This window comes from Rhea americana, unplaced genomic scaffold, assembly GCF_003343005.1.
Source record: "Rhea americana isolate MKP2758 unplaced genomic scaffold, rheAme1 scaffold_120, whole genome shotgun sequence".
NCBI classification, from domain to species: Eukaryota; Metazoa; Chordata; class Aves; order Rheiformes; family Rheidae; genus Rhea; species Rhea americana.
In genome coordinates this window covers 2,419,879-2,436,280 of record NW_028185262.1, presented here as the reverse complement: position 1 = coordinate 2,436,280, position 16,402 = coordinate 2,419,879, and the positions used below count along the sequence as shown (strand labels likewise).

The 16,402-nt window shown below is 40.1% G+C and overlaps 1 protein-coding gene across 1 annotated transcript; it reads right to left on the bottom strand.

The window, feature by feature from the left end:
* Positions 1-2,365: 2,365 nt before the first annotated feature.
* SEC61A1 (SEC61 translocon subunit alpha 1) lies at positions 2,366-14,876 on the bottom strand. The gene is made up of 12 exons (XM_085324443.1): positions 14,745-14,876; positions 13,367-13,434; positions 12,645-12,710; positions 12,470-12,548; positions 11,447-11,578; positions 10,500-10,609; positions 10,148-10,301; positions 9,006-9,166; positions 8,070-8,267; positions 7,443-7,634; positions 5,775-5,851; positions 2,366-4,775 (listed from the first exon to the last, which is right to left on the bottom strand). Exons 1-12 carry the CDS (start codon positions 14,749-14,751, stop codon positions 4,589-4,591), a joined length of 1,431 nt encoding a protein of 476 aa, XP_085180569.1. The 5' UTR covers positions 14,752-14,876; the 3' UTR covers positions 2,366-4,588.
* Between the last annotated feature and the right edge of the window lie 1,526 nt (positions 14,877-16,402).

Below are 16,402 nucleotides of genomic sequence, written 5' to 3'. Positions count from 1 at the left end.
CCCATAGACTGCCTCAGTCTGGGCTTAAATTGCATAGCAGCATTCAGCAGATAAGCGGCCAGAACAGCAGCCGAGTCTTGGGCACCCGGCAGCCTGGAAAACGCTACAAACACCGAGAAGAGGGGGTCGGTTTCAGACCTCGGCTCTCGGCACGGGGCGGCTGCCATCCTGCCCCTCAGAGCAGCAAGTAGAGAGCGCTGGAGCCCGTCTGCAACTTTTCACATCCTAGGCAAAGGGAAAACCGGCGGGCGGGCGCGAGCGGCGGGGGCACACCGCCACCAGGCGGGCAGCGGCCCCGGCCCGGGGGCCCCGCACAAGCCCGCCTTGCTCGAGCACCTGCGCCGCTGCGCTGCGGCTCGGCGGGTGCCGCCGGCCGCCGCTCGGAGCGCGGCCTTTCCAGGTGGGAAGGCGGCGAAGGCTGGGGCTGCGTGGCGGAAAGCTGGCAGGGGGAACGGCCGGAGATGCGGAGCCGGCAGGCCAGCTGAGCCGCGCGCCCGGCGAAGCGAGAGCTTCAGAAATGTCACCCCTCTCCCTCCCTTTTCCCCTTTYCGGGGGGCACATCTTCATCGGCGACAAGAGCCTGCAGCCACGCGGCGCGCGCGCAAAGACGTGCGCCGGCCSTGGAGGACCCGGCTGCTCGGTCGGCGCACACAGATGCAGCAGGAAACGGTTTTAGTATTCCGGGCAGCGAGGGCTGATTGAAGACCTGTCAGTTAGGTGACACGCGGGTGGTAGGGAAACAGCAGCATACACAAATCTGCATGCAGCTTCCTAAAGCTGGAATAAAACTGAAGGCCACCTAAAGCTTATCAATCCTGGCTGCAAGAGGGAACAATTTGGAAAAACAGTTACTAGGTCACTTGGCTTCCTCCGTTATTGAAAGCTTACTGATAAATCTATTGCACAGATCATCATCTCAGTTAGAGGGACAAGGTTATCCCCAGAAGCAGTCAAAGGAATACAGCTGTGAAACGTCTCACAGAGTAAAACAAGTCTTGATTGCTGCAGCCAAAAGGAAAATGCTTAAAAATGAACAAACAAAAAAAAAAACACCCCACCACCACCACAACCCCACTACCACCACATGAAATGTTTGAGGAGCTTGGCAAACAGTACGACCTTCCCCTCTCAACACTGCATGGATGTGGGTGGAGATAGCATGAACATGGGGAGAGCAATTCAGTTATTCCTACGGCCTAAACCTAAGGGAACTTTAAGTGGCAGTGAGAAATCCGCCACCCGTCGCATAAGAATTGTGGTTCCAAGCTGTAATTCTGGAAAGGCAGAGCTGGACAGGGGAGGAAACAAGGAAACCTAACGCACATACGCTCTGCCACCAAATGGAGGTGCCTCTCCCTACACACCGAGAAAAGTAAATTTAAGCTTAAAAATAGAAAAGTATCTGTCAAAACTGCTCATGTGTTTAAGTGGCTGCAGCAAAATAAAGCCTATTTCGTCTATGTAATTGACATTAAAATATTTCAAATTAAAATCTTTATCTACTTCCAGGTATTTAGCGCAAGTAGGGCTGTGCAAACCAGCTTTCACATGAAAGCTACAGTGCAGAAAATCAGGCTATGAATGGAATTTCACTTGAAATGGTATCAACAGCAAGAGGGTCTCAAACTTTGCCTTGGTGTTACTATTTTAACTGTCTTGTGGATAACTCCTCTATCTATAGTAATTACAAAATATCCCTACAGCAACCACTTCATTACTAATGCAAATTTTTTGAGGAAAAAAAATGCAGCAAGGGGTGGGGGCAGAGAAAGTGTCTCAACTTACAGAAATGAAGCAGTTATTTAGGATTATTTCACACATGCCAGAAGTCTAGGCCATATAAACAGTAGCTTTATTTTCAGAAATTAGTTTTTAGATATCTGCTTCTGGAAATAGGCATCATTTTTTCTTACTCCAACTTAAGTTTAAAAACTCAGAGGGCAGAAATAATGTTGGGATATCATCAGTCCTCAAGTTTTACTAATGTACTTAATATCTTGTTATTACTATCATGCTACTCCCCCAAGAAAAAAAAAAATTGCCAGCTGGCACTGTACTTATACAGTCACTCTTCTTGTCACACTGACATTTTGTTACCTTACTCTTCCACTATTTACTTGCACATCTTCAGCACTGTTTGAATTGCGGCTCTTCTGGAATACAAATGCACTGGGTAAATTCAGAAGGTGTTAACAACCTATTGTTGAGAGAAGACTCTGAAGCAAGCACAATTTTTCTCTCTTTTATATTGACATTCTCATAAACTGCTGTTTCAATAGGGATCAACTTTCAGTCTTTTAGCCTGGTAACAATGTTCTACAACTGTTAGAATTGTAACAATATTCAAAGCACTGAAAGCCAAGCCTTAGTTCCAAAGATGAACTTTATTTCATTATAAAGCAGATTGTTTAGGCATTATTTCTTTTGTGAACATCCACTGTGAACATCCGTCTTGATCAGCAGGTCCTGCTTTGAGGACATAGCTGCTTGATAATCGACAGATTCCAGCACTAGACAGCAAAAAATACAGATGCATAAAAAAAGTGCTGAGACACTCAAGAACCGATGGTCTAAACTGCAACTTGTTCAGACTGATGATATGACCAAAAATGCAAGTACAGCTCCAGCCCTGCYGGAACTGCACACTCAGAAGTGAAGTCCTCTTCATTTTGAAAAGATTTGTTTTCCTGGGGGGGGCGGGGGGGGGGAAGATCCACCCCCCCGCCAAATCAAACAAATGAACGAAACTCGCCACAGTCCTTCCCTCTCTTAAAGTCACTTTTGAACTGCCTCTGATTTCACATCCAGAATTGTGCTGTGGCACGCTATTTTATAAAAGACAAAGGAAAATTACAGAAGGTAGTGTGAAGTAATAGCGAATACTTGGTAGCAAGCACTTCATGGCTATTTTCTCCTGGCACTTGTGCTCCTTTTCCAATTCTGATCTTCACCCAGGAGTTTCATTTTTATTGATAGGTGCATGTCATACAGGATTCACAAAATTCTCATGCATTTGGTATTTGAGTCAGTGTATTAACAAGGGCTTCTGGATGTCATCTTGGGGAATGTAACAAAAAGTCTCATCAATCCAGGCAGAAATAGTAATTTATATATTGTCAGCACAACGTGAAAAAATGCACAGGAAGTCATATTGACGCAGTGTAGAGAAACATTCCACTGTTATCACTTCTCATTCTGGTTTCCACGTTGTCCAATACTGATTGAGGAAAAGTGTATTTACAAGACTCATACACAAATATTTGCATTTGGTCCTAGGTACCTGATTAATATTGACAATCTAAATTAAAATGGAAAATTAAGGATTATTCTGGTCCATTAAAGCCTTTTACTGTAACTTTTCCGATTTGAGGGCATGACCCTGAAAAAAAGGAGCCCCGATGCCTTTCTGCAAATTATTTTTATATCCACCATCCAAGTCAATGAGGCTATAAGACAGTAAAGTCTTCTACATGAGCAATAACAGGAGTTACCTGAAAAGGGTCTCATATCTAGAATTACAGAGAAAAAACTGAGACAAGTACCTACATTCTTTCTGTACTCCTCTGTGACAACAGTCTCAAAATTCACTAGATATGACCAGCCAGATAATATTCTCATTGCTACGTGTCCAGAATTTATTATTGATCAGAGAAACTTAGCTTTAGAAAAGGGTACAAGATTTGCATCTAAACAACTGTAACATCCATTTCTGTCAGTTAGTATCAGAACTAGAAGTGCTATGGCTAACGGCAACAAAAATTGTAATTAAAAGGGTTTTGTTGTTGTTTGTTTGTTTACTTTTTTCTTTTTCAAAAACAAAGCTGCCTGTATTACCAAGTTTCAGAGTTGCAACTCTTAGGCACAGACTCTGTCAGAATCTAGATTGACCTGAGCTTTCTGTTTATGGAGCAGGGGTGGTGGGAAAAAAAACACATTCTGACTTTTAAAGAAAGCTGACGACAGTCTCAAGCCAATATTCAACATGTTAAAAGGCTTAGCTTAGTAATTATAAGACAAGACGTTTGGAATTAAAGATATAATTTAGTAAAAAGAAACAATTGCCTCCCTAAATCTGCTATACTCGAACAAAACCCACAAAACTGAATATATTAAACATTGTGCTTACAACCATAACTATGGAACTCAAGCATTAGAGGGAGAGATTTTTCTCACCGCTACTGCAAAGGAGCTGCAAACACAAGTTAAATGCAAAAAATCCCTTCCAAACAAACAATCTTCCCCATAACTATTTATTAAAACCTTAAAAGGCTTCAGGTACACTCATTTTGAAAGGGGATGAAACAAAAACTGAAGAATGACTGAACTAAATCCAATTCAGAAAGCTCATTTTCCTAACACATAATTAAAAAACAATTTTCTTCAAAAAAATTTTTTGCACTTTTTCCCCCAGCAATTTATAAAATGCAAACAGTATGCTAGAAAAGTTTGAACATAAGGGAATGCGCTTTGGAAACATTATTAAAATACATGTTCCTATAGAATGACATACTCAAGTTTACTTTTTTTCACCTGACTGTATATTTCAAGAATGTTCCTCCCCTCTTCCTGGGTCCATGAGAAGCTACATTTAGAAAAGAAGAGCTCCCATACTTCCAACTTCACTCTGTTCCTTTACAAAAATTTCGAAGTACTGATAAATGATGGTGACGGCAAGCAAGATTCCAGTTCCAGACCCAATTGCCCCGAGGAAGTCTGCCAAGACAGAGAGGGCACCAATACAGAGACCACCAAAGGCAGCAGCTGTAGGGATGTACCTGTAAAACACATAATGAGAATAGAAAAAGCACCATTAGACCTTGCTCAGGATTTTAGAAATGTACTAGTAGTGCATTTGTGGTGGTTGGTGGTATACAGGAACTATGAAAAATTCGTAATTTGGAAAAGCTGGGTTTTTATATAGAAAGCCAACCCCACTGAGAACACGAAGAGGACTATAGAGGTAATTAACGTCAAGTGGTTGGAAAAAAAAAATCTTAAAATTATTAGCTGAACAGAAAAAAAAGTCAATGGCAGAATACCCTCTTCTATTCTAGGTCCAACAATCCAAGATAAAGAACATATAACAGTGCCAATGTACTAGATAAGGAAAGAAAAACTCAACTCGACTGGAGGGAAAAACTACTAAGCTGCAGAAAAGAAAATGTTTCTGTTTTCCATGAAACTGAGCACAAAGATGAGATGCATGGCTTCTAGCTCCCCAAGTCATTCACAAATGAATGAAATCTAAAGTTGTGATTCTTTGATAATATGAAGGTTGCATGAGCCCTACTCTGCAATTAAAAAACTTAGAGACAAATCCCTGCCTAACTCTACATCTAGTAGATTTAAGAAGCTGGCTGTTGTTGTTGTTTCTTTTCTCTCAAGCAAGATCAGTGTGCAAACAGAATTCTTAAGACATATTAACATATTAAAAATTACTGTAAAAATACTTGTGCAACAGTTTGAAGTAGTCAATTATATTTAAAGCTTCACTATTAACGATCCTGTAAAAATAAGTATAAAAGTGAAAAAGTACAAAAACAAGAGGAAAATAAAAGCCCCAGAGCTTAAGGTACATTCCTTAATTGTAAGACAACAGCAGGCTGCACTGTGTAAATCCAGCTATTAACAAGAGAGTGTATACTATATCTTATGCATATAATACAGAAGCTTAAAGAATATCCACGTTTTAGCATCTAAAAAATGGAAGTCTAAACAAGATGTGCACTGTTTCCCTGTAACACTTTGCACAGCTTGTGAAATGTGCAGCTCACCTATTTAGTTCATGTACCATGGAGGTTTCTCTATGGCCTCGCATTACCATTTGCTGTTCTTTTAGCTGTTTCGCAACCTGCAAGAATCAAGAAATGGAACAAGTAAGCTTAGTGTCATTTGTCAAAGCCATAAAACCAAGTAGTATGTGAAAACGTAACCAAGGGACTTCAGTAAAAACTTTTTCTTATATTAATAATTAGACTTTATCCAATATTTTACATCTGGATGGACTGCAGTCACAGGCACTTCTCCACGTTGCCAATTATGCAAAGCTTTTATGTAATTCTTGTCCTACTGTGAAAAGAAAAGTCTGGAAATTGGTAGACTCTCACACACACAAGCCAATTCCTATTTTGTCATCTACCATCTACTGGTTAGGGTTTAGTACATGTTAGCAAACCTGTTCAGCTGAGCTAACAGGTATTTGAGGGGCTGCATTATAAATCAAGCCACAGAAACAATGCAACTTAGAAAGAAAGTGCTTTTGGAACATTATTTTAAAACTGGATTACTACAGTTGTACAGAGTTACAACAGAGCCCTGCAAACACTTGAATAATCATCTGAGGGGTACTGAAACTCCAGCAGGGAAACCTCTTAAGCTGCTTGTCTTTGAATCCAAAGTACTGCGTAACCATGCACTTCCAGATGGCTAAGTTACCATTTTGGTACTACATTATGAACATTTAAGCAATGATTTATCGGTTTTTTACATTGTTTAATGTGAACTTAAAATCCTTTTCTTCAGCATCAGGAAAGTGCATTTAAGGGTTAAAAGACGTTTCTTGGTTCATATCGAAAGAAAACCTAGCTATACATGGCTGTGAGTGCCTCCCTCCACRTCTGACAAAAAGCAACTAGATGCAAGTCCAAAAGAAGAGTGCTCATGCTGTTACAGTAACCATGCAACAGCTATTACGTATTTGTTAAAGAATGGACTAAAACCATTCCATATGGCTTGTCAAACTATTTTCTACACCAAACCACACAATACAAAAGAAACTTCATGATGACAGCTACTTTCCATCTTGTTTTCCAATTCTAATTTCAGAATGAAACACTGGCTGAATAATAAATATTCAATAAAGTTTTAAGTGACTAGGCACAGGTACACTAGTATCTGCTCTCTCAAGAGAGAAGTAACTTCTAGTTAACCTTCCCCCAAAAGAAACGAAGATCTCCTTATACCAGACCTATGTCCATTGGGACTGTAAGGACTAGCAAGTCCTCAAGAGGTACCTGCCTTGCACACAATGCAGCTGTCATTTGTCACTAAAAAAAGTTTACAACTTTCATGTAAATTTGTCTTCTCTCACATTGATCAGACGTCATGCAGTAACGCCAGAAGCTTCCTAATGCCAGTGAAAGCAATTATGTCTTTTGGAGTTTTGTTGTTGTTGCTTACGAAAAAAGAATAAAGAAAATGGGTCAAAAATACCCTGATTCTATCCTCCATCTCTACTCTTACCAAAAAAGACAAAAGTTCTTATTTTTAAATGGCTCTGGATCAGAAAGAGCTAAGTCTGTTTATACCAGTGACGACAACAAGATTATCAGCACAACAGCCATTTCAGAAAAAAGTCCCTACTTCTCTTACAACACTGTTTCTATCATGTATTTTCCTCACCCCCCACCTTTTTTTTTTCTTTTTTTAATATGTAAACTTACATCTTTGGCAGAGGAGCCAGAGACTTCAATCCATGTCTTGGAGAAGAAAGCACAGGATCCCAACATAAATACAATATAAACAACTGCATGGACAGGGTCTTCTAACACTGAAGAAAAGGACTCTGGAGGCGATAGATAATAGCAAAGTCCACCAACTGGATAAGCACGAGCTGGGCCTCCAGATGACGTATCCTAGAAAAGGAAGCAAGCGGTCACCAATTTTCTCACTATTTCTTTGCCATTAAGCTAAGTCTAGATTTATCTATCAGCTTTATGTACACTGTCTGCTGCTGTAGTGATACACACACAGATTCAACTTTCAGCAGCTTCCAACGTGGAAATGGAATACAGCAACAAAAAGCAAAAATACCCACGTCAGCAGAGAAGAGCCCAAGGTAAACAAAGACAAAACATCTAAACTCTTCACAACTAGTCTCATATTCTATCAATTTAAACTAGCACTCATAGTTTAAATTGAGTAATAACTCCTAATTACGAATCTAGGAGTTTCAATGTACAAGACCACCTGCAGTAACGCACTTCAATGTTTACAGAGACCATTTCTTCAACTAAGCATTTTAATATGACTATTACAAAGCTGTATGAAAGACACAAGGAAATACTCACAGACCACGTGCCCAGTAGGCTAACCAGTAAGTTGCCACTGAAGCGAGCAGAAAGCATCTGGGAGATGACATACAAATTGGACACAAGGGCAGACTGAAGAATAATGGGAATGTTGGAAGTGTAGAACAGCTTGATAGGGTAGGTGTTGTACTGGCCACGGTAGCGAGCAGATTTGATAGGAAGATCCACTCTGAAGCCCTGAAAAATTTTCCAAGGAAAAAATCTCATCGTATCTTGATGAGCTGAAAATACACCACAGGTCAATTGCAAGTGCAAGGCCTTAACAATAAAAATAAATAAAATAAAATAAAAAAACGCAATGACTTCCAGCAAGTATCACATACAATACCTAGAGGAACTATCCACTTAAACAGTTTTGCCAAGGCCCTGGAAACCTGAAGGGCTGTCTAAATTCACACATTTAAAAGATATGAAATGTCTAGACACTAGAAGAAATTTGAAGGTGTAAGAAGACTGAGCATAGTGTCCAGAAAAAGAGACATTAAATTCTTTAAGTCTGAATTTCTTAGTGTTTATTTCAGCAAGCTGCTGAAGAATATCAAATCTGTTTTGATTAGTTTTAAGGTATTTTCCAGCAAAAAGCCATAGTATTTTGGCTAAGGCATTATTATAATATAATTTTATTTATATATATATTATATAGATTATAAGGTGTATATATATAAATTATAAGGTATATATACACATTCATCTGTTCTTTTAGAGAGCCCATGGTGGTCTTAAGTCTTTGAGTGGCTACAGTAAGTATGGAAACTGATTAGGAGAAGCTAGTGCTAAATGAACATCTATATGTGGCAGGCCCAAAAGCAAATCTTCTGAAGGCACTAGATGATAAATATGTAACTCCCCATATAGTTAAGCAGAATACAGATTTAATTCTATCACATAGTTTTACAAGTCTTGATACCAACTGACCTGGAAATAGATTACGATAGCAAAGACAAAGATGGTAGCAATCAGGTTCATGAGGTTGGGGAGGTTCTGACGGTAAAAGGCCTCACGAAGAGCTCTGACTTTGTCTGTACGAGTAGCCAGAAGATGGAACAGAGCAATGATGGCTCCCTCAAATTCCATACCTTGGAATGGAAAAAAAGAACAACCCAAGTTATGTGTGCTGTGGTGTCTCCAAACTTCAATGCTTTGTCCTATTAGGCATATTTCTGAAATACAGGATTCAGAACGCGATTGCTGCAACCTTTCTCATCGTGAACATGCTCTGAGGTTTACCACTGTCTTCTTTCATATCAGTTACATTAGTACCAGGAATTTTTGGAAATCCTACTGTAGTGGCCTAGAAACTAATCAGAACCCAAAAATCAAATGAGATGACCACTGATATCCAGAAACACTGTTATTCACAAAGTCATTGAAAGAAAAAAAATTTTTTAAAGATGGAGACAACATGCTTTATGCTATCATTCTTGGGGAATTACTCATTTTTTACTGCAGCAAATGTAACAACCTCCCTTCTGTCTTCTACTTAATAGTACCTAAAACAACATAATCCCCTATTAGGTTTAGACAATAAGGTCTTCAGGACAAAGAGCAAGAAATGCAAAGAGTAGAAAGAAACAGGTGACATTTGTCAGTAAATTAGGCAGCAGCCTTAATATAATAGCAGTCTACCACTATTAAGTTGTACTGAAGACACTGTAAGAAATAGAGTTCAGAAAATACCTTGTGAGATACTAACAAAAAAACCCCCACAAAACAAAACTGTCTCTGCACTTGTAGCCTGCATAGGAGCACTTTCCACATCAACAAGATTCACTGCATGGCATCTACATAACTAAGATGCCAGAAACATTTAAGTTAACATGCTGACAAAAACAAACAAACAAAAGTTTTTTGCTCTCATGGAAAAAAGAAAGACCTTTCTGCAACTGAAATAATTATTTTTAAGCGATCATTATACCATTCTACATAAGCCTGTAAAGAGCTGGAATTATAAAAGAATATGAAGGCTGTGAATTTGAAGCTACTTGATTTATTATGCTYCAAGCCATAAAATAATTCAATCCTAATGCAAGTAAAAGGAACGGAACATGTCATATTACCTCGTCCTGTGTTCACAGTGGTGGGGCTGAAAGCCTTCCATACAATAGTCTCACAAATATTGGTGGCAATGAAGAGAGAGATGCCAGAACCAAGACCATATCCTTTCTGTAGGAGCTCATCCAGGAGCAGAACTATCAATCCAGCAACGAAAAGCTGCAGAAGAGAATCACAGCATTACTCACATCCGTTTTTGATTTGCTACAAAGCTTGTATTAATAAGACAAGGAAAGACTATAAATGAGGAAGCAGGCACATTGAGTTCTTTTCTCTACACRCGAGGCAGGCAACAGTCCGTAGGCTGCTTTTTTTACTCCTTCAGAGCAAGGATAATAACATGGGAATAGAAATTACCTGAATTGTGATAAGTAAGCAGATTCCAGCACCCATCTCAGATGGGTCTCCATACATTCCAGTCATTACATAGACAATAGACTGACCAATGGTAATGATCATTCCAAATACTGTAGAAAAAAAAAAAAAAAAAGGTATTTGTTTTGCAGATTTATGCCAGCAGACAAAATCAAGACATATATAAGCACTTTTGTATTCCTTCCCAACTTCCTATAAAAATAAGTCACCAGATACTTAAATTCAAGGGCAAATTTAAATCTGTTGTCCAAAATCTGGCACTGGAAATAAGTAACACAAACATTTCAACATAGAAAGAAATCCAATAGAAAAAGAGAAAAAAATACACTCAGACGCAAGTATTTCGGATTACCAAAGATAGCCTTAAGTATTGAAAACTCCGACAGAATTAAGATATCACCGTAGCAATTTATGATTTTTTTTTCAATGAACAGATCAGAAAGTGTTGCAGAGCAGCAAAAAATAGCTAGAGAAGATTCAAGTTTATCTAAAAGGCATTTATCAAGTGAGCATACACATCCCCTATTATTGAAAAAGAACCATTCTAAGTAACTGCAAGGCAAGAACAACTACAACAAACTTAAGATTAACCTGTTTGTGTTAAGACTGACGAACACCATTCAAAGGTTGGGYCTCCATAGTTTGTACATCACTTAGCTTATCTGATGAGATTACAGCAGCAAGACCAATTGCACAGATACATTTCCTTTACAAACCAATCTAAAGCTTAACAGCTAGTGAGCTAAAAGCAGTGAGTAAAAGACTGCTTAAACACAGAAATTTTTAGCGCATTGTAAACACATGCTCACATGTACAGAAACCTGTACATCTGACTTCAGGACTAACTGCAGGGTAAGTCTATGGTTGTTGTGGTTAGGGTTAGATACTCCAAAACATTTTCTCAGTCTCGAATACCATCTGTTACTCACATTTCTGTGCTCCATTAAAAAGAGCTCTGTCCTTTGGGGTGTCACCAACTTCAATTATCTTGGCGCCTGCCAAGAGCTGCATGATGAGGCCAGAAGTCACAATAGGTGAAATACCCAGCTCCATCAACGTACCTGACAGACACAGGAAGCACAATGAAAGAAAATAACAGACTGTATATTTCCAGCCACCTYTGAAGTTCAAAGTTGGACTTTCCAGGCATTGTATCGTGATGGCGATAATATAAAACTCCAAATCTCCATAAAGGTTTTCAGTGAAAATAGAATTTACTTAAAGTCAGTCTGCTAAGCAATGTAGTACTTCTCAGTACCTTAAGAACTCTGTTTGCAGGAAAGACTGCTCCTGTCTGGAACAACTGTATCACATAAAAAAGAAACTCCTACATTGTTTTATGCCTTTGACAATCATACTTCATATTATTCATTATTTTAAAAAGAAGAAAAGAGTTGTTTTTGTGACTACTTCAAGTTGTATGCATATACATAGATCTCATCACAGCACAAACTGATAGATATCCCAAAAGATATATTTATTCAGGTAACTGTCACAATTCTTAACTTACAACTGCAGTAAAAAGCCTCAGTGAGAAACTGAACAATTTATATAAGTTATTATGAATTTTAATCTATCGTGAGATATTGTGACTCAAAGATGTCATCCAGAAAACTGCAATGGAAGCATATAGCTTCGAAGATGAATCAGAAATCTTGAAAAATATACAGAACATTGTAATGGCAGCTATACAAGTAATCAGGAATCATCTTTCCCTTAACCCTTACACCTCCTCTTCCAAAATCCTCATTTTTTGGCCTAAATAATAATTATATACATCCAGCCATAAACTCATTTTGCCAACGAAGTTGTGCCTTTTTCAATGTCCATATTTTTTATCATTATGTAATACATAAAACAACTTTTTCTCTCCTTACTGATTTGGTTTCATTAAAATGGAGTGTAAYGTAAGAGCAAGCCCAAAGCATTTCACTCCACATTACTGACCATACCTCTATTTGAAGCCAGAATCACTCTCATCCAGTAGAAAGGATCTGCTGAGTCTGATGACATGATGCCAAACAAGGGTATCTGAATTTTCAAACAACAGAGAGAAACAGGATTAAAGTACAGACTTTGTAACATCCTTTCAACATTCCATCTTAAGAACGTGGGAAAGAAACATACCTGGCAACATACTAAGAAGATGAAGAGTGTGATAGCTGTCCATAATACTTTTTCTTTAAACTGAATCTAAGGGAAAAACAAAGCAAATAAGGCTGTCAAGATAACAATAACTGGTCAACTTTCATAGTAGTTTAAGCTCATTTGATTCTCTTCTGAAAGGACAAAGTATAGGACATATTGAAGAAAATAACTAACTTTTCATCCCTTTCACATTTTATAAAGCTGAGGAAAAATGACAAGTTTTACTGAAACTTTAATCCAAATAAACAAGCTTATACAAGTGAGAAGTAACTCTAGTACTTCCACAGAAATAACCCTTATATTTTCATGAGAACCAGTTGCTGATTGGGGGGGGGGGGGGGGGGGGAAGGGAAGGCTTATTTGAACAAATAATCTTAGATTAGAACTTAAGAAGCAAAGATGTTCTGGTTGCTATTTTAAACTACTATAGTTCACACTCCAGTATTTACTGCTTTCAACAACTCATGGTTCACTGCTAAAACACAACCATACCTGTCCAAGAGTATTTACCAACAAAGATACCCTTTTACAACCATATTCATGCTACAAGACACACTAGACAAGCACTCCATCAAAAATAAGCATACCTATACTGAAAATTATCCCAACAGAAAAAAAACATAAATGCAAACTAAGCTGTAAACAAATTATGTTACACAAATACAGTCCTATGAAGGAAATTTAATTAATCTTTTCATTACCTTCCGTTCTGGCTTTTGGATTTCAGGTAAGATAACACAGAAGGGCTTGATTACTTCAAGAAATTTAACTGTAAAAAAATTAGTTGAAAGACACAGTGAATACACAAAGAACATATGGAAAAACTCAAAGAAAACAGGATCTGGACACCTACTTTAAATTCTAAAAGTCTCCATTAACAAAGCACTCTTTTTATTCTTATCTGTTCCAAGTACCTCTTACTAGGTATAATATGGATTGGATACCGACAAAAATTTACTATCTTTTTAATCTCACTGATTAGGGCTAACAGCACAAAAAAAACCTGCTGCTGTTTTGTAGGAGTTTATCAACATCATTGAACTTTTATTTCATAATAGCTTCTTCTCTAATCTGAAATTTAAGAAATACAATACCCAAGTCTGCTTTTGTTTAATTCAGAGGTTACTTTTGGGCCACAGAGCTGAAGAATTCCTACATATAGTTCACGAGCAATAAYTCAAGTTACTTTACAAAACTTTTCATGTGATGATCTCCCAGTTAAAAGGATTTACCTGCTTATTAGGAAAAGTCAAAGTTGCCTCAGTCTCAGAAAAAGCATACAAAAGGGGAGGTTCTCTCTACAGAATCACATATTCTCCTGTGAACAGACACTGAAAGGCCTGATTTGGAAGAAAGTTAACGCTAAACCTCTCACTACAAATCTCAGACTGCAAACACATGTTTTGGACTGATCCGAGTGGTGAAGCCTTCRGTGTAAGAGAACTGAAACTACTTCTTTGTGGAAGGCAACAAGCTTAGTGTCCGTTTTGTAATACTTTATGGCAACACCACAGAAGTTGTTCGTTTAATTTCAAACTAGTAGCTACCAGAAAAGTTACGCTGTTTTGTGGTTTTAACTTGAATCAAGCTGTGACTCTCTCCTACGTCTACTATAATGTATACACCGACTAAGATGCTTTTCAAGAGACGATCAGGCTCCTCCTCGAGGGAGCAGACCGGTAACTCATTTGTCCAGCTTCTAAACGCCGCGATCCGGAGGCGCGGTTCACCCCGGTAACTGCGCTGGTTTTTAACCTGGCGTCCTGCACCTCTCCCTGCCTCAGCAAGGCAACGGGCACGCTCCGACCTGTGGCCAGTCCCGGCCACAAGAAGAGTCTTTCACCGTGAGAGGGGGGGAACCCCCCGGGAGACCCTCCCGGTCAGAAGTCGGGMGAGGAGCCCGGCCTGCGCAGGGCTGCCCGCGGGCCCCCAGGCCCCCGCGGGAGGCAGCGCGGCCCCGCAGACGGCTCCCCGCCGCCCGAGCCGCCAGCAGCCCGCACGGAGGGCCCGTCTCGGGGGCGCGAAGGGCAGCCGCGGCCCGCCGAGCCCCCGCGGCCCGCCCGGCGCCCCGATACTCACTCCCCATGGCGGCCGCCCGACGGGTGCAAAGAGCAGGCGGCGGCGGCGGCGGCTTCCGAGAGACACGTCAGGGATCGATCGCCGCCGGCCTCCTTCCGCTTCCTGCCACGCGCCGCGTCCGCCGGCCGCCGCCGCCACTGCGCAGGCGCCGCCGCCGCCGGCCGCCAGCAACCGCCGCCCTCCGCGGCCGCGCCGACGAGGCGCCTACAACTCCCATCGTGCCCTGCGCTCCCCCCAAAGTGGACTACACTCCCCAAGGAGCGCTGCGGCCCGCCGAGGGTCTCTGATGCTTATTGGCTCCCCAGAGGCTATGCAGCCAATCAAGACACCACTGGGGGGAGGGGCGATGACGCGGGGCATGCTGGGAGCTGTAGTCCTCCTTTTCCGAGCCTCCATCTTAAAGCCGTGTAGGACGGGCACAGGGGAAGGCCTGTRAGGACGAGTTGAGGTAGTGGAGTGTTTTGAGACGCGCATGTTTCTGCTAGCAGAAGTCATGACGCTGATTTAAGAGAATCTAACAGATAAATACACTTATCCTTTATTTTCTGCTTTTACAGCTTTACGGTATGGCCTTTTCTTTCTGCAGTGAGCGCCTGTGCAGGTGTACCACACGCACGAAATGGGCACTGATGGTCTCATGCAAATAGCACCTGAGGCCTTCTGCTTCAGGCTAGGCCCTAACATACCAAATCTAGCTGGCTTCTAATAGAATAGGAAACACTGATGAAAATATGAAACTCTGGGCCATGTGTCAAGTCTTGGTACATTAACATATCAGCATGTTATACAAGAGCTGTTTCTGGTAGTAATTTGATGTCCTGTGTTCTTTTCCTGGCATTTAGAGAGGGACTTACCACTGCTCTGAAAACTAAGGTAAACAGAGGAAGGAGAAGGACAAATGGAGGTGTTAATACAACTCAATTACAGTTCATATATAGATTTTGTATAGAAGTGCATCTGCAAAAATAAGTACAAGAGGGGACCTTTCACCCTGTGAGCAAATTTTTACATTGTAAGTAAACATCAGTAGACTGATGTGAAGAGTCGGGGCAAGGAGTAGGTGAAGGTTTTCTAAAATAAATGCCAGCAGGTAGGAAGGTGTGGAAATACTGCATAAGAGGTTTTCTCCCGTGACTTGCTATGATACCATTGTCGGTTAAAGAGCATCTCATTTATGTAAAAATGGTTGTTCCAACAAAAGATGATGTGATGGTCTTTTGGTGTAAAACTATCATCATAGAGTAGAATCTTAGAAAAATAGGGCTTCAAGATACCTCTGGACGTCATCCAGTTCTTCCTGCCCGTAGGTTAGGTGTCTCTAGAAGATGTTTGTCTAACCAACTTTTAAAAACCTTCAGTGATGGAATCCACAATTACTTTGAGCAACCTATTCCAACACTTCACTGTACTTTTCATTGGAATATAGTTCCTCACATCTAACCTAACTCTTCCTTTATTTTGCGGTTACTTTTTGTCCCAGCCATAGTGGGCATGTAATTTATTCTCTTTTTCTTTACTATCACTTATGTGTGTGATACTGTCACTCCATGTTCCCTTGATTTCCTTGTCTATAAGTAATTTGTCTTTTGATCTTTTTTATAATTGTTTTTTTTTTCCAAACTCCAAATTTTATTCACTCTCATTTTGATTTTAATTGG

Bases quoted from the DNA above. Each gene is read 5' to 3' on its own strand.
- SEC61A1 (XM_085324443.1), bottom strand. The intron at 11,579-12,469 runs GTATGGTCAGTA...TGTGTCTGTCAG, and splicing joins GATTCTGGCTTCAAATAGAG to GTACGTTGATGGAGCTGGGT. The intron at 10,610-11,446 runs GTGAGTAACAGA...TTTTTTCTACAG, and splicing joins TTTTAATGGAGCACAGAAAT to TATTTGGAATGATCATTACC.